Raw genomic sequence first — 27,480 nt, forward strand, 5'->3', positions numbered from 1 at the left:
ATCTGAAATTACATGAGAGATTTTGTACGTGTGCGTGTTACCTGTGTTTTCTTCTGGGGAAAGGTACTAGAACTTTTATCTGGTTCACAAAGGCACCATGCCCGGGGATGGCCACATAAATTCTCACCCAGACTGAGACACTTTGGACATTACAAAGGAAAACCCGCAGGAATTAAGCAGGAATTAAGCGTGTTAGTGGTAGAGCGAGTGATCACAACAGACTGAAAGCCCGGCCCTTATGGGGTTTACGCTCTAATGGGGAGAGGTGGTCTTGAAAAACAAGAGAAATGAAAAATAAGAACAGAAGGACATAGTATGTCAAAAGGTAAGAGTGCTTTGGGGAAAACTCAAGCAAGCTAAGGAGAAGGACTAGTTAAGGAAGGAGAGGAGTAATGGGTGATTCCATCTGATAAACAGTGGCGAAAGAAAGAAGTATTCTATCAAATAAGACTAGAATGTTTTAAGAAAATAAGGTAGAACTTTAAGAGAATAAAAATTAGGGGACGGTTGGCTCAACAGGTTATGAGTCTCTAAATCACTAGTAAATTCAGGAATAGTTTATCACATAAATTTACCATCTGATTCATTTGCTATCAAAGATTTCCATGTGCAAAATATTTTTTTAAATTTTGAACACAAAAAAAATCTGAGGAAGATGCCCAAATTGACATAATCAAATAAAATAATCTATACATTCAAGATTCATAATCTAAAACAGTGCATAACTGTACCACAGTGATTAAATTACATGTGAATTAAACTGGCCTCCTTATTGAGTTTGATGCTGGAGTCTCTGGAAACCACATCATTCAAATACACAAAAATACATGTATCCTTAGCTTCAGAGGAGAAAGTAGTCTTTCTGGATTTGGAAAGACCATAAAACAGACAACGTCTACTAAAAGGAGATGCGCATTTTAACCACAGACAAACATCCACATTCACATAAGCAGTAGATAAATAATGGTTGCTCAGTGAATACTTTCAGCTATATGCCCTTCAGGAGATTATAATCATATTCATCTTTTAAATCATCACACCAAGTTCACAGATGAAAGACAGGTACAAGGCTATGTATAAAGGCTTTAGACAAGATGCTGGTGGAGGACCACTTCAAGTTAGTAATCTGTTAATGTATCTGCATTATAACTCCATTCCCAGAGCAGTATTTGTGCTTTACCAACGATGTTCCTGAACAGCAAGATAAAACAGAAATCAGCCTCTGGAAAGAAAACGTTAAGTTATAGTAGATTGGGAATTGCTGTTTCGATATAAATAATAACATCAAATTGTCTGCAATATAAACAGACTAATCCATTAAGCTTTTCACAGTTTTTACCTCTTGAGGACATCAGCCATTTATGATGTGATATAGGACTAGATACAGGGGGAATAGTGCTGGTAAGTTATCAGAAGCCCCTTCCTCTGTACTCTGAGAAAAGTTTCTCTTCACGATTAGATCACTAAACTTCTCAAGAGCAAAGATTCATTCTTATTTACCTCTGTAGCTCCAGCCCAGAATTCACAACAGCAACTCAATAGACTTTTGTGGAATGAATGCTGCTTGAATCAGTTGGGCGGAAAAGGGATATGGCTTTTCCATTTCTCAGCTGTGGAGACAACTGAAGCATAGACTTCGACCTTTTTCTAGATAAGGATCTAACTTGTTAGACCTAGTCTGGCTCAAGAACCTGGAGATCTCAAATACAAATAAATAGTTCCAATTAAGGCATAAGGATGCTAACTCCGTGTCTGCTGTGTGCTGTAGCAAACGATGTTAGAAAGGATCCAACGTTCACTTACACATACAAATGTCTTCCTTCTTCCAAAAAAAAGAACCTAATTTTGTAGATGTACCCTTCTTCTCTCCCTCCCATGCTCTGAGCCAGTTGTTGACCACATTTCCCCCAATAAAACAGTCATAAGCATGTAACAATGTGCATGAGGGAAATTCTTTTTTTTTTTTTTTTAAAGATTTTATTTATTTATTTGACAGAGAGAGACACAGCGAGAGAGGGAACACAAGCAGGGGGAGTGGGAGAGGGAGAAGCAGGCTCCCCACAGAGCAGGGAGCCCGATGTGGGACTCGATCCCAGGACCTTGGGATCATGACCTGAGCCGAAGGCAGTCACTCAACCGACTGAGCCACCCAGGAGCCCCATGAGGGAAATTCTACCAGGAGGTTTCTTTACTCTCATAAACAAAAAAACACAGAAAGTCAGCGCTTTTTCATGCCTATGGAAGATGTTGAATTTAGAGATCATCCCTGAAATTGCTACAGTCCTGTTGTAATCACAGGGAAACTAGCCTAGGAACTAAGCAAACAGAGAGAACAGAGTGAAGAGAACTACAGAAAACCTGAGCCGGAGCCCTGATCAATTAAAATTAGATTATCTGCCTTTGGATATTTTGTCATTTTTTTTAAACCATATATGATTAAGTGGTAAAAGAGGACACAACAGTCTGTAATATAATCCTATTTATGTAAAAATATTTTTGTACATGACGCTCTAGATGGATATAAACCAATCTTTTAGCAATGGTTGTCTTCAGGGCAAAGGAAGATTATGAAGCGAGTATTTGCATTCAGTACTCTGCTATATTACTATTATGAGAATGAAAGATTGAAATGGTTCTGGAGTTTAAATTTTAACTGAAATTTAAGTGTATTTTATATCGCATGCATGGCAGGCACTAATTATGTGTTTTCCCCCAGCTTTGAGATATAATTGATACACATCACTGTAATCTAAGCTTAAGATGTTTAGCATAATGGTTTGATTTACACACATTATGAAATGATTATTGCAATAAGTTTAGTTAGCATCCACCAACAGTATAGATACAATGCAAAAAGAAAGTAAAAAAAGAAAAACACATTTCCTTGTGATAAGCACCCTTAGGATTTACTCTCTTGACAACTCTCCTATACAGCACACAGTAAAGGTTAACTATAGGCGTCATGCCACACATGACAGCACGAGAACCATTCATCTTATAACTGGAAGTTATCTTTTGACCTCCCCCTGTCCTCCAATTCTCCTTCATCCCACCTCTGGTAACTACAAATCTGATCTCTTTTTCTATGAGTTTGTTTTTATTTTGTTTTTGTAGATTCCACATATAAGTGAAGTCATACAGTATTTCTCTCTGTCGGACTTATTTCACTTAGCATAATGTCCTCAAGGTCCATCTGTGTTGTTGCAAATGGCAAGATTTCATTCTTTTTTATGGCTGAGTAATATTCCATCGCATCTATACACACACACACACACACACACACACACACTACATCTTCTTTATTGATTCGTCTATCAATGGACACTTCGGCTGTTTCCAAATCTTGGCTTTTGTAAATAATGTTGCTATAAACATAGGGGTGCATGTATCCCTTTAGAATTAGTGTTTTTGTATTCTTTGAGTAAATACCCAGTAGTGGGATTACTGGATCATAAGGTAGTTCTATTTTTCACTTTTTGAGAAATATCCATACTGTTTCCCACAGTGGCTGCACCAGTTTGCATTCCCACCAACAGGGCACAGTGGTTCCTTTTGCTCCACATCTTTGCCAACACCTGTTGTTTCCTGTGTTGCTGATTTTAGCTATTTGACAGGCGTGAGTTGATATCTCGTTGTAGTTTTGATTTGTGTTTCCCTGATGAGTGATGTGAGCATCTTTTCATGTGTCGATTGCCCATTGGTATGATTTCTTTGTAGAAATGTTCATGTTTTCTGCCCATTTTTTTGGATTACTTGGTTTTTGGGTTAAGTTCTTTATATATTTTGGATACTAGCCCTTTATCAGATATGTCATTTGCAAACATCTTTTCCCATTCTGTAGGTTGCCTTTTAGTTTCGCTGACTGTTGTTTGTTGATTGTGCAGAAGCTTTTTATTTTGATGTGCTCCCAACAGTTTATTTTTGTTTTTGTTCCCCTTGCCTCAGGAGACATGTCTAGAAAAAAGTTGCTACAGCTAATGCCAAAGAAGTCACTTTTAACATATCATTAATCAAGCAATAAACAAATGAGGACATATATATGTATCCATATTTATATTTATAAAATTTATTCATTCCCAACCATATTCCAGCCAGGCATCTTGCTGAAGCAAAAATAAAAATTGTGAGTATGGTATTCTTTTTATTAAAAAGTATCCCTACTTCAGTCTTTGGCTCCAGTCTCTTCAGAGTCAGGAATCCACTGCTATGATATTTAAAAGTGTAATATTAATCATTTGATTCTGTATTTTAATGGAAACGTAGGACATGCAGAGCAATAACATACTTAAAAATGGATGAACAACAACATGTGTTTAAGTTAACTTCACTTTTTTCCAGTGAGTCATTAGCTCAGCCATCTGAGAAACTTACTTTTAATAATGTACAGAACATAATCTATATTACATGAATCACAAGCAAGGTTATTTAACCCTTCATCTTCCCACCACAATATCCCAATTCACTTTAATGAGAAGGAAAGCAAATGAAAAAAAAAAAAAATCAACATGGAAATAAAACTCAACCAGGGTGGACAGAACATTAACTCTTTTAATTTCTGATCTGCCCAAGAACTTGAACAAATGTCTTTAACATGCAGTGCCACTGGGCATATACCAAAATACCAGAAGAATAAGGATATAAAAGAAACATTAAGATCCACTTTTGGAATGTCCAATAAATACTGAAGACTCAAAAAACTCTTGAGAGAATAGTCTTTTAAATGTGTATCTATGAGTTGATACCAAATATATATATATATATATATGTGACAGACTGATATTAACATTGATTGGTTACAAGAAAGTACACTTTTCAGTCTTTATTCAACTAGATTACTCTGATCTTCATCTGATCTTGTCAACAACATCTTCAAACTACATCACAGAAGTAGTAGGCTGAATAATGGTACCCCACAGACATCCACATCCTAATCCCCAGAATCTGTGAATGTTATATGGTAGTATGTAGTTCATTTTGAAGATAGAGGATGGGCCACAAACCAAGAATGTAAACTAGAAAAGGCAAGGCAAACAGATTCTTCTCCAGAGCTCCTCTAAGGAATGTAGTTCAGCTAACACCTTCATTGCAGCTCACTGAGATTAATTTTTAGACTTCTGACTTCAAGAGCTGTAGGATAATAAATTTATGGTGTCTTAAGCCATCTGGTTTGTGGTAATTTTTTTACAAGCAGCTATAGAAACCTAATACATGTGGTTTCTGTGATCCCTTTCTCCCGGTTTTCCTCATCTCTCAGACCATCTTTCCAGAGCCTTCCAAAGGCTCCTTCTCCTCTTCTTCCTACTGCTTTAATAGTGATATCCCCTCAGGCTCCTCTACTACTTTTATTACATGGACACTCCATAGTAAAGAGCTGAAAAGCAAAGACTTTAGAGTCCAGAGGACATGGATTTGTACCCCAGTGATACCACATGCTAGCTATGTGATCTTTCCAGATACTGTAGTTTTCAGGTCTAGAAATTCCATTTTGTTTCTTCGAATAATTCTTCTAAGTATTTGAATCTTTTATTTCATTGAACATAGTTATAATAAGCTTCTTTATACTTTTGTCTGGTAAGATCATCTCAGGGTTGTTGTTGGTTGTTTTTTCTCTTGAGATTGGATCACATTTGCGTGTTTCTTTCCTTGTCAAACAATTGTGGATTGTATCCTGTCTTTTAATGCTGTTAAGATTCTGGATTCTGGGCGGTTCAGTAGGTTGAGCATCTGCCTTCCACTCAGGTCATGATCCCGGGGTCCTGGGACTGAGTCCTACATCGGTCTCCCTGCTCAGCGGGAGTCTGCTTCTCCCTCTACCCTTCCCCCCTGCTCATGATCTCTCTCTCTCTCTCTCTCTCTCCCCTCACACTCTCTCTCTCTTTCTCAAATAAATGAATAAAATCTTTAAAAAAAAAAAAGATTCTGGATTCTGGTATATTCTTCTGAAGAATGTGGAGGGATTTGTTTTAACAGATAATTAACTTGGTGAAACTCATACTGTTAAGATGCTGGGTGGCAGCACAAATCTCAGTCCAGTATTGTCCTTAGCAATGGCATTTGAATTGACATCTGCCCCCCACACATGGTTTAAGCACCCGCAAGAGGCTAGGCAGTTTATACACAGAATTTAGGGGTCCCCATCTATGGATTTCTCTTTTTCAGGATGATTCCTTGACTTTCCCAAGGCCCCGAATTCTGTCTCCAGGGAGACGATGGGTATTCTCTCAGAGTCTGAGCTGCCACACAGCATTGACTTTAGTCCACCGTCAGGCTAAAAGCCTTAAAAATGAGGAAACTCATCCACATCGATCCCATTTTCCGAGTCTGACTCCTCTCCAGAATCTGCCTGCTTTTGTCCAACCCTCCAGAGCGTGCAGGTATTTAGGAAGTTTGCTGTTATTTGTTTTGATTTTAAAATTTGGCCCAAAGTTTACAGTTCTTCCTCCAGAAGAGTCAGGTCTGGTAGGAGCTTGTGCAAGCAAAGTCAGGCAAAAAATCCCGAGAATAATGGTAACAGCCGTTGCGTCTCCTGGGTGCAGGGGTTGGCTGGCACACATTAGTTACATTAAGTTATGAGAGTCTCACATCAACACTATCAGGGAGATATTACGATTTCTCTTTATAAATGAAAAACTGAGGGAGAGAAAGATTAAGCAGCTTTCCTAAGATTACCAAGAACTGAACTCGATGAGTTTGTTCCAGAATCCACGTGCTTCACAGCACTCTGAAATCTGCACAGGTCTTCTTGACCTGCTTCATCTGCTGCTCTTGTATTTATATAAAATGATCTTAAATGCAATCACATGCCTGAAATTGGTGCTTCGCTGTTTGATAAAGGTGCTTTTTAGAAACTCATTTATGGTGCTTCAGTGTTTAAAAAATGTATTTTTAAAAGACTCGCTTACCAGTAAATTTAGCCAGGGGCTTTCTTGATGCGTTGACATTCTGAGTACATGCTTCAAAAAGGCAGAGGTTTTATTAGAAGAATGACACAGCTGTATTAATAATACTCTGCCTTCTAGAACTTCATTTCTCATAAAAACTGGACATGTCTGCGTCTGATGTATATTTTTATTGATAATTAAATCACTGTAGTATCTTGTACCTTTAATTACAAACAGTATATAATTTAAAAATATGAAACAGTCTTAGGATCTCATATAAAATAATAAACCATTTTAGTAAATTGAGACATAAAAACCACTTTAAGAATATCTCTGGATATGTTAGGCACTGTCCTCCTATCAAGTATGGTTTTCTATTAGAATTCTAAAAAAATAGCCTAATGAGATCAAATTATTCTTTGGAGAAAAATTTAAAATAATTTTTATATTAATACTTTTAGTATTATTTCTACTTGTCTTAGAAATGATTGGAGAAAGTCCAAAGAAAATTCAAAGGAATGACAAGTTCCACATACCCAATCCCTTCTTTGTGCTTATGCTATAAGTGTATATACTTACATGGTAATACACACCAAACTGTAATTATTTTTCTATACCTGCATTAGACTGTGGACCCACTAATGACAAAAATCACGTATTATTCATCTTTCTATCCAAAGACCCTTCTAAAGTATATCTTATAAATGTTCAAAAAGTTTATAATAAATAAATGAATGATGAGAACTGAATGATTTTATTCCTAATATTTTACATTCTGAATGCTATAGATATTTAAAGTATTATTGTAATTTAAATTATAGTAAACTACCAATTACCTACAATATGAGGAAAATAGGACATAAATTAATTAATGATACCAATCATAATCACCTAAATTATAAATTTTAACCTACTTCCCCAAAGAGCAGGATAGAAGGGGCAAATACTGGTTTAATATTAGGTAATTTTTCTTGGTTCAAGCTATAAAAATTCAAACAACAAGGAACCAATAGAGTCAAGTGGACACAAGGCAAATCCAAGAGATAGGGTCTTATAATTCTTTCAGAAACAACTAAACCAAAAGGCAGAAAGGCCAGTCAATGTTACAAATTTAAAACAGTCTCCTAAACACAATATACAAGTAAGCCACTTGATACACTCATGGCAATAAAAAAAAAAAAAAAAAAGGCAATGCCTTTTCAACAAATGATAATTATTAAAATTATTTGAAAAAGTAAGACTTTTCAATAAACTGCACGGACTTCAAAAACAAAGTTCTTTCCACTACACTATGTGCCCTCTCACTTCATAATGTGCTCCTATGAAATGGAATCCTTAAACTAGACCTTAAAAAAAAATACAACCATGTGAAGAAAGTGTTCATCCAAAAGGTCTGTGAATTAACATAAATATAGTAAAATAGTCCAAAGGATAAGATCACCTAAATCATTAAACTTTATTCAATACAACAGTGACTCTATAGTTTAACATAATTATGCCATCGTTAAACTGGCAGAACCATGATCTCACTGATATGAGGGATCTGAGAAACAAAACAGAGGATCATAGGGGAAAGGAGAGAAAAATGAAACAAGACGAAACCAGAGAGGGAGACAAACCATAAGAGACTCTTAATCTCAGGAAACAAACTGAGGGTTGCTGGAGTGGAGGGCGGTGGGAGGGATGGGGTAGCTGGGTGATAGACACTGGGGAGGGTATGTGCTATGGTGAGCACTGTGAATTGTGCAAGACTGTTGAATCACAGACCTGTACCCCTGAAACAAATAGTACATTATATGTTGTTAAAAAAAAAAAAAAAAAAAACTGGCAGAACCATGTGCCAGAAGTAGGGTGGGATGCTGGAGGAAGGAGGACAGAGAACTGGACCCACCAAGATGGCAGAGGAGGACTACGCCAAGGCCAGGGAAAAGGCAGTCAGAAATCAGTAACAGTCCTACCAATGGAACATACAGGGATGAGAAAAAAAGTAGAATAATAATAATGGCCCCTGTTAAATATATGCTATATGAGCATTAGACTACATGTGTCATCACCAAACCTGATGATAAAGACTTACCTTCCCCAAAGCCACAGAGCGACTACACAGCAGAGCAGGTATTCTAAAATATTTCTCTAATTCTACAAAGCCCTGCTATTGGCCCTGTGCTATCTAGCCAGCAATCAGAAGAGTGAGAAGAGAAAGACAGATGTGGGTTCACAAACAGACAAGTTACACAGAACCACATAAACCCAGGGAGAGGACAGGAGTAACAGAAGCAAGGATGCCCATGTACAGAAGCCCAGGCGAAATTCACCCCAAGGGACGGGCACTGCTCCACTGGTCATTTTCTCCTTGTTGTACGTGTATTATCTCCACCCTCAAAATTCTAAAGGCTCTAAGAGTAGCTACTCGGATAAATGTGTCTTAGCCTCTAATACTGATATGCTTTGAATAAGAACAAAATCTAAATGATATTCAATGGATATATACATATGATCTAGATCTGTCTTACTATACATTTTTTTAATTAAACAGGTATTTTAGAAAATCCCTTTAGATAAAATCCTTCAGAATGCTTTTGTGCCACTAACATATTAGTTATTTTACTAATGGTCACAATAAGCAACTTTATGGAATCAAAACTTCATAAATTAGGTAATATTTTTCCTTGTTTCATCTTACACATATCTTTTTGTTATCAGTAATTTTCTTGATTTGTTTTGGCACAAGTGATGCTGGGAATTTCTCGCTACTTTCCTAAAGCTTTATGAAAACCATGCATTTCTTCAAAGAGACCCAAGAACATGAGCAAAACGGGTTAACCACAAAAAGAAAAGGCACAGTTCTAGATGGAATTTTTTTCCTTATCATCATCAAGTGTGTTCGTATTGTTAATGTGCATATGACAACATTTTGGACATTAAATAGTATTATGCAATTTACTGAACTACACAAAGAATTTAGAAAGAATTACTTCTTTAAAAAAGGACAAGGCTTTGTAAATAAAGTTGATTATGAATGAGTTAGGGAATCGGGTAATACGTGAGGTTCTTTTCGATACACTGGTGATTTGTAAGGAAAAAAAAATGATTTCATGAAAATCGGCATTACCCTGTTGATATACTTCCTCCCAGTAAAAGTGGATCTTTCTTTAAGCAAATCTACTGTCCACAGTTTATTAAGTTGGAGATGACAATTTGCTTGACATACGTCAAGGTTGCCATAGGTTCCTATAATGAATTCAAAGCAGAACTAGTTAGTTATGAGGGTATGGATACCTAATAAAGTCCAAAAGACTTGACTCCTACAAGTGCCCAAAGCATCCACTATAGCATATATATATATATATATATATATATATATATATAGCATATAATCAGACATGCTACTTAGCCAGCTTACACTATTACCATTGAGATGGTTGCTAAGGTGGAGAACTTCTCTCCTTCTTGGTAAATGGTCATGGCACCAGATCCCAAGTGTTCCCTAACTCTGACCACCCCAGGGCTACTCCAGGATACCCCCACATCCCTGGGACCAGCCCCAAATCTCTCCAGAACTTAGCCTCTAGCATTATAGCTGAGATCCACTCTGATTAATTGACATCTGTGCCAAAGTTGTTCAGTATTTTGAGTATCATTTCAGGGTATAATCAAAACTCCTCTGCGATCTAGGAAAGTATCTTTCCTTCTCCAAAATATAGGATCCCCTTGAGCTACTGGACAGTGGTTTCCTCTTAAAAGTTACTCATCTAAAAGTGACATTCAGCTCAATGAAAGATGTCCCTTCCCTGTAGCAGATTCTTCTCAACTTACATTTTCTAATTAATGCCTTACGGTAGCTATGCTGAGCTTTAAAACATGGTGTTCCACACATCACATAAACTGCCACTTTAGAAACTGACAGAAACCTGTAGATGGGGAACAATTCAAAATAAAATATAGCTAAATAAGAATATTAGGGAGAGGATGCAGAAATTCTAATAAATATCTTAAAAGCATAACTCCTAAAACCGTATTTCTAACACTTCCTAGACACACAGAAAATTTAGAGCTTGCCTAGGTCAACCCCATGATTTTAGGGGGATAAAACATCTTTTCAAAGACACTAAATTTAGAAAAATTAGCTTAGCAATATAAAAATTAAATTTATGTCCACTTCATCCATAAGCTGGTATCTACAAAGTAAAATGACAATGCATACTTTCCTGGATGCTTAGGCAAAAGAAAATGGTTTTTCCTTGTAAAAATAGATTTGAATTTCAAAGCTGACATGCCTCAGTAATGTTTAAAAATCAGAAGAGGTTATTCCAGGTAGAAACACGACTAGTTGAACTGAGAAATGTTTTACTTCTATTTAAGCCTATTCTAAAAGCTTTGCATTAAAGAACAGAACTTTTTAAAAAAAACATTTTATATAGTTTAATACAGTAATTTCAAACTTTTTGTAACCAAAAATCAACTTGAAAAGTTAAAACACATATATTTGGATCTTTCATAAAAGAAGTTGTTATTCTAATATCAAATAAAAGTCACTAAAGTTTCTCCTTGATACCTACTAGTGTACTATTAACATTTAAAATGAATTTAGAATTAATGCAGAAACCAATTAAATTTTGTGTGAAACTAATCTTTCAAAATTACAAGGCTAATGAAAATGTTACATCCTAACTGATCACTCATTTTCTGTGGAACTACGTGTTATTTTTCAATGCTCTTACTTATCGAAACTGGAACAATGATTAAAAACCGTAACAGTAAAACATAGAGCAATAATGGTAAGAGAAAATTTTAGTTTCATTTAAAATGTACACTACAGTAATTATAGTACAAAAAATAAGCAAACAAAAGAAACCAAAATTTGGCCATCCATCCTCTGCTTAATCCTAAACCTTAATGAATTGGTTAAGAACAAAAGTAGCCCAGAAATCAGTCATATCAAGTTATAGCATGGAAAAAATTTAGATTACCAAATCAGATTTCAAAGAAAAATGTCGTCATTAGGGGACAGAATAAGAATTTCAATCTTCAGAGGAAAACTCTCAGATGTTTGCAAAACTATAATTGATTAAAGCCATAATTTTATTACTTAAAATATATGAGTGCCATGAAATTTTACTTGCCATAAAGAAGCTTAGAACATAGTCACATGGTTAGAGGCATTTGAAAATGAAATAAAGGTTAATGACAAATAGCCATGCATAAAGCAATTAATTAAAATAGTAACAATAACAGCTCTGAAAACGTAAGAAAACACACAAATTGCTCCAAGAAAGATTCTGTTTTAAACCACAGACATAAGCATGAGGTTCCATGACACACATCACCTTGAGGCTGGATTTTTTTTTTTTTTTTTAAGTTCTTTAAGATATCACAGGTCTGCTGGACAAAGCAGGAAGTCAAACTTAAGGAAATCACAAGTAAAATGCATTGACTTAATTTCAGCAAAAAGAAAACCTCCAACACCTATGAACGAAACCATTCATACAAGTCAATGAGTTCATTAAAATACTACAAGTATACATAAATTAAGTACTTGCCCCTTCTGACTTCTCCACCGTGTTAGCCAGCATTTCCTGCAGGGCCCGGACAGAGAGAGACTGTTCCAGCACAAAGGTGCAGATGGAGAGGTCTGGGGGAACATTCTGTGTGGAAAGAGGAAAAGATACCATCACCACCACCATCAAGCAACCAGACCCAATTTACCTTATTATAGATCAGTTTCATTCACAGAAAAAAAAGAGTACTTGTCAGTTCTCTAATAGCAGCTCCTAAATCATCAAAATACATTATCTATTCCGCTCACACGTTTTAATCCATTTTTGAATTTATGGATAACGATAGCTAACCATTTACTGAGTGCCTACTCTCCTAGGCATTGCACTCAGAACTTTATCAGCACCTCCTGTGGTTGTCTATAAGGATTATTACTATCATTGTGCGGACAAGAAAACAGAGAAGTTAGGTTACTTTCCCAAAGTCACAATAACTAAATTTTTCAAGGCAGTATTAAAAAGCCAGATTTCTTGGACTCTCAAGCATTCAGTTCTAATCTACCATGCAGCCAGCTCATTAAAAAATATAAAGAACAGAAAAATACTTGCCTCAAACTAATATTGAAGTTAATAAATAGAAAATTGAATTGGTACAAAAAAGCCTTTTACACAGGCTTCTCTTCATCCATAAAGAAAACAATTACTTTGTTTTACTCAAGTAGGATACATATTTGGCCTCTACCTTGAGTTGTGGCAATATGATTTTCTGCTCTGTCCTGGGATGGATGGATGGATGGATGGATGGGTGTATGTATGTATTGTTTTTCTCAATCATACTTTTCCCCTCCTCTTTCCTTCCTTTGAAACTTCCACTCCAGGGGTGCCTGGGTGGCTCAGTTGGTTAAACGACTGCCTTCAGCTCAGGTCATGATCCTGGAGTCCCTGGATCGAGTCCCACATCGGGCTCCCTGCTCAGCAGGGAGCCTGCTTCTCCCTCTGACTCTCCCCCCTCTCATGTGCTCTCTCTCTCTCTCATTCTCTCTGTCTCAAATAAATAAATAAAATCTTTAAAAAAAAAAAAGAAACTTCCACTCCAATCAATAACCCCATAAATTCTGAAAATCCCAAAAGGTAACTATCAAGGTGGTGAAGGAAACAGGGTAAGAACTACCTGGTGAGTTAGAACTACCCCAATCAGGAACAAGTACATTATCATGCATGCAGACTTTTGCTTTCGATAAGCAGGATCCAGCAGGCAATCCAACTGGGTCTGGGAAGATGCTCACAGGAGGATTTTCTTAACAGAAGAACATTATAAATACATTAAACACTAAATGTAAGTGAGACAATATCGTCTTCATAAAAAGAACATTAGGGGGATAAATTTGATAACCTGATATAATGTATCAAAATTACAATTTTCAATGTTTAAGTATTTATTAAATTGAACCACTACCACTAGAATGATTCTTTTTTTTTTTTTTTTTTTTTATTTGAGAGAGAGAGAGAGGGACAGCTAGAGAGGGAACACAAGCAGGGGGAGTGGGAGAGGGAAAAGCAGACTCCCTGCCGAGCAGGGAGCCCGATGCGGGGCTCGATCCCAGGACCTTGGGATTATGACCTGAGCCGAAGGCAGGCGCTTAAGGACTGAGCCACCCAGGCGCCCCTAGAATGATTCTTATCCGCAGACAATGATGCTTTGTGGTTTCAAGGCAAGATGAAGAGCTAGGGTTCCAGAATTAAAATTCTTTTTTTTTTTAAAGATTTTATTTTATTTATTTGACAGAGAGAGAGAGAGACAGCTAGAAAGGGAACACACAAGCAGGGGGAGTGCTAGAGGGAGAAGCAGGCTCCTGGCCGAGCAGGGAGCCCAATGTGGGGCTCGATCCCAGGACCCTGGGATCATGACCTGAGCCGAAGGCAGACGCTTAACGACTGAGCCACCCAGGCGCCCCCAGAATTAAAATTCTTTTGTGGAGGAAAGGAACATGTCATCTTGGCCACTGGGGTTACTCATACCCCACAAACCTTCCTGGCACTCATGTTTGTTCTGCTTTGTTTTATTTTTTAAATGAACTTTCCCTCGCTGGAATCCGCCATCCTCCTGTCATGGGCTTCTGTGACCCCAGCCAAATGTCTTTCCATTCCTCCTCAGACTATCTCAGCTAGTCGTCAAAACAAACTCCCAGATCTGGGCACAGCTACTGCCTTCATAATCTGCAGTCAGCCAGACAAGAGCTTTCTTTCCAAAATCCTCAGATAGAGGACTGGAAGCTAGGAAAGAACCTCTCTTCTACTTTGACATTTAGGAATAAATTCTTTTAAATTTAATTTTCTCAGTTCTAACTATATTAATTACAATTTATCAAATCAAGACAAATGCTACGGGGTAAAAAATCTGATACTCAAAGCATTTATTCTGATCTTATCCATTTAAAATGTGAGGGTTTGGAAGCTATACTCAAACAGTGCTAGTAGAATCCTATATTATGAAATGGTATGCTAGTGAACCAATTTCTCAAAAAAAAAAAAATACCTTGATTTGTAGTATTTGCCCATTTCTGTGACAAAAATAATAACTGCTGATTTCAAAGTCAAAGTTTATACATCAGCTCACAAAATTCCTAAATATGTAACATAGCTCTCAGGAATCTATGAGAACTGTTCCCAGGGCACCACCAGACTGATTTCAGACCTGTATCCATTAATTACTTCAGAATGACTATAATGTAACAGTTAAGAACTTGGATTCTATAAACAGTTACCTAAGCAATAATCCTGGCCTCACCACTTAATACCTGCTAACTTTTCTTTTCTTTTTTTTTAAAGATTTTATTTATTTATTTGAGAGAGAGAGAATGAGAGAGAGAGAAAGCATATGAGAGGGGGAAGGGTCAGAGGGAGAAGCAGACTCCCTGACAAGCAGGGAGCCTGATGCGGGACTCGATCCAGGGACTCCAAGATCATGACCTGAGCTGAAGGCAGTCGCTTAACCAACTGAGCCACCCAGGCGCCCCCCTGCTAACTTTTCTTATTTTTGGTTTCCTTCCCTGGAAAATGACATAGTAATTATAATAACTATACCATCCCCGTAGAGAAACATAAATGAGATAATGTAAGTCAAGAGCTTATCACAGTGTCAAGAACATAACAAGAACTCAAAATAAGGGAGCCACTAACCTTAGTTTTGTATATTGTCATTTCTTTCTTTGGCAACTAATGAAGTACCACTCATTTTTTTAAAACTGATTCTTAAATGGACTCTACTTTGGAGAAATAGTGTTTGAAAACACAAATCAATAATTATGCCCCTGTTCATAATATCCAAAATGTTCTAGTATTTTCAAGAAAAGGTCATTTTTGGTAAAGTTTATATCCTGGATGTATTTCAATTGTTTCATGCTTCACTTTGCTCAAAATGTTAAAATATGGATCACTATACCAGCTTGCATTTATTTTAAAGATCCTTGAAAACCACATGGATTTGGAATGAATTAATCCTGCCACACCAATTTCATTTTGCCACAGACTGATATGCCTGTTACAAGATATTCTTCCAGACAGTGGGAGTTAGCAAGAGTAAACAAACAATCCACAGAGGCAACTCTTGTCCGTCAGAGACTCAACGCACTTTCTTCTGACCCATCCTTCTTCTTCTCCCTCTCACTTTGCCCTTCTCCTCCTCAAAATACACACAGATGTAATAGAAAAGCTGAGCAGGAAGAAAATGTTGTTTACCCCTTTTAGGAAAATATGGAACAATACATCAGAGCTCTCTGGGATCATCTGTTTTGTTTTGCTCTAAAGGAAAAGAGTCTGGTTATTTTAGGCAACAGAATCATTACCCTAACTTGTGACCTTTTACAGTGAACTACCAAAAGTATTCCTTAATTTAGGTGAGTGTTTCTTCAAATAACCTTGAACATTTTACAGCTAAACCATACTATGGCATTTATGTTAAGCCTCTGTTCCCACTTCCCAGAAATAAAGTTTAGTCAGGGGAAAATAAAGGGTCTCATTCATTCATTAAAGACCAACTAAATGGCCAAAAATCAAAATGACTCCTAACACCAGGCACAAGAAATAAAGTGTAACATTCTATAAACCTCTGGAGTGAGAGCTCGAACTCACAAACAACTGCAAGCTGTCATCTTGTCCTTCATCATTCATTTGTTCAATCAAGTCTTACTATAACTGAGAAATTTAAGTTCTCCAACTTCAATATGAAAACACGTTGCTTGCCCTTACGATGAGGGGCAATTGTAAAAGCAACCCTTAGGTCGTATGCTTTACATTACTGAGTGTTTCAAAACAGACCACGTCATAACGTAAAAGAAATACAGCACAGCATGTATGCCTATCTGCTTCTTACACATGATACATGACGTTTATTTTCCTGAAAAATTAAGTCAGAGAAAGTGCTTCTGTCTAAATGTCTACCTAGGCTGCCCAGAACAGTACCCAAAGCAAGCAGACAAAAGGTTAGTCATACTCTTCATGTGGATACAACCCCAATGTTATCGAGACGTGTACTTTCACAAGAATAAGAAACCTTAAGCTAACAGCCTGGCTATGTACCTTTTCTTCCGTTTAAAACACATACTGGTCATTGTTCTCCTCTGCCTGACAATCACCTAGACTTATGGGGGAAAAAATTCTCAAGAAGAACCACACACAGCATCTGGCTTTGTTCACACTGGAGAGACTGTATGAAATCAATTAGGTTTCCAACTGAGATATCCATCAAACCATTTGGCTTCCAAGGATATATCTGCCTAATCCACTTAAAAACCTATTGAAACATGCCATTACCTTAACTGAACTGCAACTGATAATTTGGGACTACATAAGTCACATATCATCTCTCTTGTTATTACGTATAAAAACTGCATTGTGACCAACCACTCTATTTTAGCATCCTCATACCTTTGCTCATGTTTTTCCTCCTTTAGCCTACAATATCCATTTCCAGGTCACCCCCTATGGAAAATACTTCATGTTTTTGAATCACACATAAATAAAAACATATTCTTTATTGAAAATTCAAACAATATCGAAAAACTGAAAACCCTCTTTCCAAGTTTAATTATATTTATTCTCCCTTAACCTCCCTCCCAGGCATCACCAATTGGAGTCTGATGACCTTTGGATGTGCATCTTTTCAGGTCTTTTTCTATGCATTTACATACATATGCTCATATACAAGTATACAGAATGGCTTTTCCCATTCATGCACTCACTTTGTAAAAATTACATATTTTAAATTATTAATACATTTTAGATATCATTTTTTAGAGATCATTATCTATTAGGAGATCTATATCTACCTCATTCTTCATGACTGCTAGAGAATCTAGATATACCATATTCCTCCTAAAGATTGGTTCAAGTTCTCTGCCATATAACACTGCTATTCATCTCGGACCCTCACCCTCCCAACCACCATTACCAGCCTAAAGTGGTGGCTTACAAAAGAAGGTGGCTTACAAAAAAAAAAAAAAAAAAAATTGGTGGCTTACACCACCAAATTCAGAGACAGAGAGTTGCCTCTGTGGATTGTTTCACTGTTTCCTTGAGTTGACCTCCATTTCTGAGTCCATCTATTGCTGGAAAAATAAGCAAATCTGCACAGAGGGATATAGGTAGTTACAGCCCTGATGACATATCTCTACTTTTGTTTCTGTTTTAGCAGTCCTGGATTTCTAATTCAAAGACAAGTTAATTTACCTTTTTACAGTGTCTTTTAAATGTGCTCCACATAACCTATAGGGTAACTCAGACATCTCAAAATATATTTTGAAAATTAATGGGGTGTTCAATCTTGATAATTTGACAGCATAGGAAAATGAGTAAGTCACTGCATCAGAGGACATAGGATTCAGATCCAGTGCATAACTATCCAAGGGATTTCAGGTAAATCAGTCTGAGCTTTCCCATCTGTTAAGTGGCAAAATACTTAACATATTTCAAAGAATTGTTTCTGAGGTTCAAATAAGAAAATCAATGCATTATAAACCAAAAAATTGCCAATAAAATATGATTTTATCCGCCGAATTTAAGAAAAACCTAAATCAGATAGAAAGCTCAGAATCACAGAGATGTAAATTAAGAGAAGAGCTACTCTTCTATGAAGAAATGTGAAGACAGTATATTTTAGAGTGGAGCAGATGGTCTGAGATTGAGACAGATTTGTTTTTGCTCAGCCACCCATCTGCTGAGTGGCCTTTGGCAAGGCACTATAACCACGGAGGGTCAACTTCTCCATGAACTATGGAGGTACCAAACTGTATCTTCTCCAAAAAATGAAGTTTTGTGGGGTTTTTTTTTTTAAGTTGCCAAGTAGAAACATGAACCAGACAAAAATTTCACCTACCAGATGGGGAATAATATTCTTTAAAAACATATATTTATATTCTACCATTCCAATAAAATTATGGTGTTGTATCCCATTCACTTACATGAAATACTGTAAAAAGAAATATCAAGCAGGATATAAGAAAAATCTTAGTTGACTTCTCCCTCTTTACAGGTCTTCAGAACTCCAATGATAACACTTCACCATATTCCCAGCCTGACAATGTGGTTATTACAAGACCTTCACACTTTTCCATGGGAGTTCACAGTTCTGGGTAGTTGGGTTTTTTTGTTTTTTGTTTTTTGTTTTTGTCATATTCTTTATCCCTTCATCCCACTTTGCACCAAAGGTTAATAAGAAATTGCCTTGGAGAAAGAAATACTTATCCTATATAAACTACTTCTTTTAGATCAGCTTTTTGATACAAGGCTAAATGTAATTATAACAGATGAAACTGATATGTCTGGGTTCCCCCAGGTCTAAAGCCTTTGAATCTCTTAAAAAAAAAAAAAAAAACAACAAAACTCAAGTCATTCCACCTGGCATTCTTGACAACACAGGTCCAGGTGGGGAAGGATCTATTAGCAGGTTTAAATGACTAGTAATTAGTGTAAATCACCACTACACACAGCCATAACTCTGTCAATTCAGCAGTTCATTAGGAAAATCCCAAGCGAATTAGTAGGGTTTCTCAGGATTTGCTCAGCGTTCATTTTGCCCATTGGCACACATCTTTTTATACAATGTATCAACATAATATTAAGTAGATACACCAACCTATCTTATCTTTGCAATTATTTTAACATTCACATGACTCAAATGTGTCAATGCAAATCTAGAGGTACACTAGTTTGACATTCCATCACGCATCACCTCTCCCATTCGAATATCACCAAGGAATATTATCTCAGGTCAAGTCTGTTCACACACCTTGAGTTGCAGCCACTGTTGGTGAGAACACAAGTACATGATATTTTGAAAGCAAAACACTCAAAATAAAACCAGAGGAGAGACTTCTGCCATCAATTAAGCCTCAACATGTAGGTATCTTAAAAATCACACATGCGACTAATGGTTCACTGTATCTAGCCCCCTGCTTCTAAACACTGCTAAGTCAAACCTATCTATCAGTCACAATTTTGATAACAGCCTAACTCTCCAGACTCTAGGTAATGGCCTACTTATGTAATTTGCATTTAAAACACATCATTTCTAGTCCTTAAGTACATCATGACGATGTTCTAGGAATGTGAGCTCCAAATTTAAAAAAATCTATTTTTTTAAAAGATTTTATTTATTTATTTGTCAGAGAGAGAGAGAGCACAAGCAGGGGGAGTGGCAGGCAGAGGCAGAGGGAGAAGCAGCCTCCCCATTGACTAAGGAGCCCGATGCGGGACTTGATCCCAGGACCCTGGGATCATGAGCTGAGCTGAAGGCAGATGCTTAACTGACTGCGCCACCCAGGCAACCCTTAAAAAAATCTATTTAAAAAAGCTGAAGTCTCACCACCAAATTCAGAGAGTTTGGAGCTACTTGTGTGAATATATATGTAAATGGATGGATACACAAACCACAAGAACAAATAAATTAGTGCAAATGGTGGAACCACTGCTGTAGTTCAAGTCACCACAAAGTTTCACTCTACTCAAAAGAGATTTTTTAAGAGTTAGCAAAATACACACATGTTCATTACTTATGCAGCAAGGAACTGGCATCGTCGTGACCGTAAGTAGACACTGATAACTAAGACAAAAATACTGTGTGGCCCAAATATTTGCTGAATCAGTGACCTCTCAGCCTTGCTCCTTGTTAAGATCCCAGTGAAGCAAAGATAGTGCTCAACCTTGGTAGATCCTACAGTGAAAATTTCTAATGATCAACAGTACTGTCTCCAGGAAGTTTTGTGAAAAGGAGATTTAGGTAGAATCTATTCACAGGCTCATTGCTTGAAAGTACTTGGGGGAAAAAATAAATTTTACCATAGCCAGGTCAACCTAATTATCTGACCTTTTCCTACAATAATCATAGTCCCTGGTCTCATAATCTGCTTAAAGAAAAGGAAAGAATTCACACAAACTTGTGAAAAGGCCAATCAACAGATTCTGAAATTACCTAGCGATCCACAGTAAGTCAGGAGAAGAAGAAAAAAAGAAAATGAGAATTATGGCTTCCAAATCAAGTTATGTAGAAATAAGATGATGTCTGCACATTTAATTAATCATGTAATAGAGTACAGATTTATTCAGGTATATCCTACCAATACCAACCATCTCACCCTTCGTAGGTATCTCACTCCGTGAGAATGTGCTGGATGATTTCATCTAAATTAATTTAAAATGGCAAGAGCTAAATTAATCGCTTAGTATCAGTCTGAACAAATCAAGCTACAATCAACTCAGTAACATCACTTGGAACCTCAAAACTAGAACTCCAAGTAGACTCAAATTGAGACATTCAGCACCAGGGAATTCTTACTAGGAATTCCGCTAGCATGGAATTTCTATGCAGTTGCAAGAATGTAAAATAAATATAACCATATAGAATTATGTAGATAATAATGGCTATATCACTTTTTAGGTGTTCTTTGCATGCTAGGTCCTAATTCTCATCACAACCCTACAAGAGAAGCAGTATTATCCCCACCTCAGAAATGGGTATATTGGTGAGTCAGGAAATTCAATGACTTGATCTAAGCCAGAAACTAGTAACAGGCATATCTGCTTCACCTAAAACCCATACCACATTGCCATTCTCAAGGTAATATCAGCCTGCTACTTGGCTGTTTTGTTTTTCCATCCATTTGTGATATTACTTATTACTGATAACTTAAACCTAACATTACAGTGTTCATGCTCTAAAAAGAGCTCACAAACAGAAACAGAGTCATGATAACCCAAACTCTAGGATTTGTGCTTGAGGGACATTTTAAAAGCTCATAACCTGGTGTGAGTCCCTTTGGGAATGTATTAGCAGGAATAAAAGTGTAGTAAGGCATTAAAATAATCATCCTTTCTAGATAGATGCCTGTGGGTGTATTTGGATATAGGGACCTTTTCCTTGACCGAAGAAGAGAATCACCACTTTGGTAGGAGATAGTTATTTTCTGGCTGATGAGAAAAGTATACAGTGGAATTAAAAAACTAAGACACTTCAGGTAAGTAACACAGAATTGAAACTGAAACTGTTTTGGTGAAATTTAACCCTGACATAATGTTAGGTGGCCTGGACGTACTTCAGAGTTCAATTAATCCATATAAACTATAAACATACAGCTGAAGATAACAAATACAGTTTGGATAACCAAAAATTCCATCTTGCCTAATTTTGGCTCAGAAGGGGTAGGTAACACAAAGGTTAACACAAAGGTAACACCAAGAAATTAGAGGATATTTTAGGAAGATGACTCTAGCAGCTGGGTACATGATAAATTAGAGCCACAGTATGACACTTTTTGGTATTCAAGAATCAATTCAAAGAAGATAAAAAGGTTGATGAGCTACATTAAAAAAAATTATGGGGACTTCCTCTTAGGGCTGAGTGTGGATGTTGGCTAATCTTCCCCCTAAAAAGCAAGGTGGATAAAATTGACAAAAATAAGCTTTCAAAGCTGTGGAACTTCAACGGTGTTAAAAAATATGTGTGACAAACTTTCTTATTAGAAAACTGCTGAACTTCAGAAAGGAACACTAAAAGTTGACAGTGTTATGTCTCAAGGCTTCTCCCATCTGCCCCCAGCTCAGCTGCTGTAGAGATTCTGCCAGAGTGTGGCATGGGGTAATTTGTGAGGACCAGAAGCTGTACCACATCATGGAAGGGAGCTCACTTAATGTGGAGTAGATCCTATGCATCATGCATACTACCTTGTCTGTGAAAGTGACACTTTCCAGCAAGACCTGACAGCTCTTCTAGATTGATTCAGTACATTTTTTTTTTTTTTGAGAGAGAGAGAGAGAAGTGTGCAAGATGAGGGTGGGGAGGGACAGAGGGAGAGAGAGAATCTCTCATGCTTAGCATGGAGCCCGATGAGGGGCTCGATCTCATAACCCTGAGATCATGACCTGAGCAGAAATCAAGAGTTGGACACTTAACCAACTGAGCCACCCAGGCACCCCCTGACTCAATACATTCCTGACTCAAGTAACAACCATGCAAAATAGTCCCAAGTTATTCACAGACTACAGGTTAACCTGACGTAGCATGTGCACAAAGACACAAAGAACCCAAAACAAAGTAAATCCAAAGCAGAGTTCAAATGACCTGAACTTCTCATGCACTTCTCTACCCACACACAAGTCCATCTGCAGGGGACATAAACCTTACTGCTCAAAGTATCTGTTTGCAACCTCTGTACAATCATTTCTCTAACTCTAAGCTATGCATGAACAGGGCAACTTATAGGAATCCAGGTTTAAATAAAAACAAGAATGAAAAAAAAAGTTGGAGAAGTGACGTCAGTGTCAAAACATTACAGGGGAGACAGATTTCACAGATTTAGCCCAGGCAAGTCACTGAAAAAAGAAAAGACAAACAAATTAAACTAACAACACAAGCACCTTGAACTGGGAAACATCAAAATTTATTCTTCCTACAATATTATATATTTAACCCCCCCAAAAATGTACCATAGGCAAAAACAAAACAAAACAAAACAAAACAGAGGTGTACCAATACTGAGGGAAAAAATTAGTCAAGAGAAACTGTCCCTGAGTGTCCCCAGATGTTGGAGTTAGCAGAGAAAATCTTCAAAGCAACATTTAAACATATAAATATGTTTAAAGAACTAAAGGGGGGCGCCTGGGTGGCTCAGTCATTAAGCGTCTGCCTTCGGCTCAGGTCATGATCCCAGGGTCTTGGGATCGAGCCCCGCATCGGGCTCCCTGCTCCGCGGGAAGCCTGCTTCTCCCTCTCCCATTCCCCCTGCTTGTATTCCCTCTCTCGCTGTGTCTCTCTCTGTCAAATAAATAAATAAAATCTTTAAAAAAAAAAAAAAAGAACTAAAGGAAGCTATGTTTCAATAAAGGAAAGTGCTATAATAATGAATCAACAAACAAAAATTCTCAGTAAGGATACAGGAATTGCACAAAGAGAACCAAATGGAAATTCTGGATTTGAGCATACTAACTGAAATAATAAATACACTAGAGGGTCTCAACAGCAGATCTGAGATAAAAGGAGAAAGAATTAGTGAACATAAAGCTGTACCAATAGAAATTATTCAATCTTTTCTGCACAAAGGGAAAAACATGGAAAAAAATTAACAAGCCTCAAAAACCTCTGGAATAATATAAAATATATCAACATACAGGTAATATAATGTATGTTAAAGAACAGGATAAAAAGAAAAGGCAAAACATATATGTGTATATGTATATACATATACACATACATACACATACACACATATACATATATACGCACATATATACACTATATATACACACACATATACATACACACATATACATATATACACGCATATACATACATATACACATATATATATTTAAGTTTTTATTTAAATTCCAGTTAGTTAACATACAGTGTAATATTGCGTTCAGGTGTACTGCAGCCAGTCTGGAAAAGGGTATGGAGGTGCCTCAAAAAGTTAAAAATAGAACTACTCTACTATCCAGCAATTGCACTACTAGGTATTTACCCAAAGTATACAAAAATCCTGATTCAAAAAGACATAGGCATCCTGATGTTTACAGCAGCATTATCTACAATACCAAACCATGGAAATAACCCAAACGCCCATCAACTGACGAACAGATAAAGAAGATGCAGTACACACTCACACCCACACCCCAATGGAATACTACTCAGCCATAAAAAGACTGAAATCTTGCCATTTGCAATGATGTGTATGGAGCTAGAGAGTGTTATACTGAGCAAAATAAGCCAGTGAAAGACAAATACCATGATCTCATTCATACATGGAATTTAAGAAACAAGATATAGTTGAAGAAATAATGGCCAAAAACTTGCAAAATTCTAGGAAAATAACTAGTTTACATATCCACACATTCAAGAATCACAACAAATCCCAAGCAGGATAAATACAAAGAAATTCACACCTAGACAAATGATAGTCAAACTATTAAGAGTCAAAGACAAAAAAATAAAAAGAAAGAAAACACCTAAAGCAGCAAGAAAAAAATCACTCATCACATACAATTGAGAATCAGTATAACTGCTGACTTATCATTTGAAATAAAGACATTCCAAGATAAACAAGGATGGAGAATGTATTGCTGCCACAGCTGACTTACAAGAAATGATAGGGGAAGTCTTTCAGGAACTCAGAAGAAATGGTTGAATGCACAGAAACATACAGCCTATCAAGATTGAGGCATAAAGAAATTAAAAATCATACCAGACCAATTACTAGTAAGCAGGATTTTGTGGGTGACTGAATAAGCTTTTAATTTTTCTTAAAATCTTGGTACAACATTCAATACATAAATTCAATTTCAATAATTATTTCATTATTATTTATTTCAAAAAGGCTAAAGATACAGTTTACTGTAAGAGATACTAGATATGAATCTAAATTTCATAAACCTATCTTGATCATTTTTGGCCAAAAAGTCTTTTTTTCATTTGCTTTTTTTTTACTAGCAACATGGCTGAAGAACTCATATCTTGAAATAAAAAGAAGGGTTAGCTCTGCATTTTCTTGTTACTGTTACCTTCACACACTTTTTAAAAATTTTTCATTCCAGTGTGGTTAATATACAGTGCTATATTAATTTCAGGTGTACAATATAGTGATTCAACAGTTGTAATATATTACTCAGTGCCCATCAAGGTAAGTGTACTCTTAATCCCCTTCAACTATTTCACCCATTCCCCCCCACAACACCTCCTCTCTGGTAACCATCTGCTTGTTATCTATAGTTCAGAGTCTGTCTCTTAGTTTGTCTCTTTTTTTCCCTTTGTTCATTTGTTTTGTTCCTTAATTTCACATAGGAGTGAAATCATATGGTACTTGTCTTTCTCTGACTGGCTTAATTGATTAGCATTATATTCTCTAGATCCATCCATGTTGTTGCAAATGGCAAGATTCCACTCTTTTTTATGGCTAAACAATATTCCATTTTGTCATATGTATGTGTATATATATATAGACGAGCTGTTTCCATAGTTTGGCTATGGCAGATAATGTTGCAATAAATATAGGGGGGCATGTATTCCTTCAAATTACTGTTTTCGTATTCTTTGGGTAAATACCCAATAGTGTGATTATGAGATCATATGATAGTTCTGTTTTTAATTTTTTGACAAGCATCCATAATCTCTTCTACAGTCACTGCACCAGTTTGCATTCCTGCCAATAGTGCACGAGTGTTCCTTTTTCTCCACATCCTCGTCAACACTTGTTGTTTCTTGAGTTTTTGATTTTAGCCATTCTGGCAGGTGTGAGGTGATACCTCATTGAGGTTTTGATTTGAAATTTCCTTCATGATGAGTGATGTTGAGGATCTTTTCATGTGTCTGATGGCTATCTATAGGTCTTCTTTGGAGAAATGTCTGTTTATTTTTTAATTGAGTTATTTGGGGGTTTTTTGGTATTGAGTTGTAGAAGTTCTTTATATATTTTGGATGCTAACCCTTTATCAAATATGTCATTTGCAAAATATCTTCTCCCATTCAGTAGGTTGTTTTTTAGTTTTGTTGTTTGTTCCTTTTGCTGTGCAAAGGCTTTTTTTATTTTGATTTAGTCCCAATAGTTTATTTTTGCTTTTGTTTCCTTGCCTCAGGACACTTACATAGAAAGATGTTGCTATGACTGAGGTGAGAGAAATTACTGGCTGTGCTCTCTTCTAGGATTTTCATGGTTTCAGGTCTCATATTTAGGTCCTTAATCCATTTTGGGTTTATTTTTGTGTATGGTGTAAGAAAGTGGTCCAGTTTCATTCTTTTGCATGTAGCTTATCCAGTTTTCCCAACACCCTTTACTGAAGAGACCTTCCTTTCCCACTGAGTATTCTTTCCTTCTTTGTCAAAGATTAATTGACCATATAATTGTGGGTTTATTTCTGTTCCGTTGATCTCTATTTTTGTGCCAGTACCACACTGTTTTGATCACTACAGCTTTGTAATATAACTTGAAGTCTGGAATCATAATACCTGCCATTTTATTTTTCTTTCTCATGATTGCTTTGGTTATGCAGGGTCTTTTGTGATTCCATACAAATTTTAGGATTATTTGTTGTAGTTCTGTGAAAAAAAATCTGTTGGTATTTTTTTTTTTTTTTAAGATTTTATTTATTTATTTGACAGAGAGTTAGCGAGAGCGGGAACACAAGCAGGGAGAGTGGGAAAGGGAGAAACAGGCTTCCCGCAGAGCAGGGAGCCCGACGCGGGGCTCGATCCCAGGACCCTGGGATCATGACCTGAGCCGAAGGCAGACGCCTAACGACTGAGCCACCCAGGCGCCCCAATCTGTTGGTATTTTGACAGGGATTTCATTAAATGTGTAGACTGCTTTGGGTAGTAGAGACATATTAACAATATTTGTTCTCCTAATCCATGAGAATGGAATGTCTTTCCATTTCTTTGTGTCCTCTTCAATTCTTTCAACGGTGTTTTACAGTTTTTGGAGTATAGTTCTTTCACCTCTTTGGTTAGGCTTATCCCTAGGTATCATATTTTTGGCGCAATTGTAAATGGGATTGATTTATTTTCTCTTCCTGCTGCTTCATTGTTAGTATATGGGAATGCAACAGATTTCTGTACATTGATT

At 36.7% G+C, this 27,480-nt stretch overlaps 1 protein-coding gene across 1 annotated transcript in view; it reads right to left on the reverse strand.

Moving 5' to 3' along the window:
* RYR2 (ryanodine receptor 2) overlaps nucleotides 1–27,480 on the reverse strand; it is a 736,030-nt gene that overhangs the window by 455,280 nt on the left and 253,270 nt on the right. The window contains exon 3 of the mRNA XM_064594590.1: nucleotides 12,422–12,526. Coding sequence (XP_064450660.1) covers nucleotides 12,422–12,526 — 105 coding nt within the window. The remainder of the gene's footprint in view (nucleotides 1–12,421; nucleotides 12,527–27,480) is intronic.

The sequence above is a fragment of the Mirounga angustirostris genome, unplaced genomic scaffold (assembly GCF_029215605.1).
Source record: "Mirounga angustirostris isolate CCGP_5_RB_7025 unplaced genomic scaffold, mMirAng1.0.hap1 SCAF_6, whole genome shotgun sequence".
Classification (NCBI taxonomy): Eukaryota; Metazoa; Chordata; class Mammalia; order Carnivora; family Phocidae; genus Mirounga; species Mirounga angustirostris.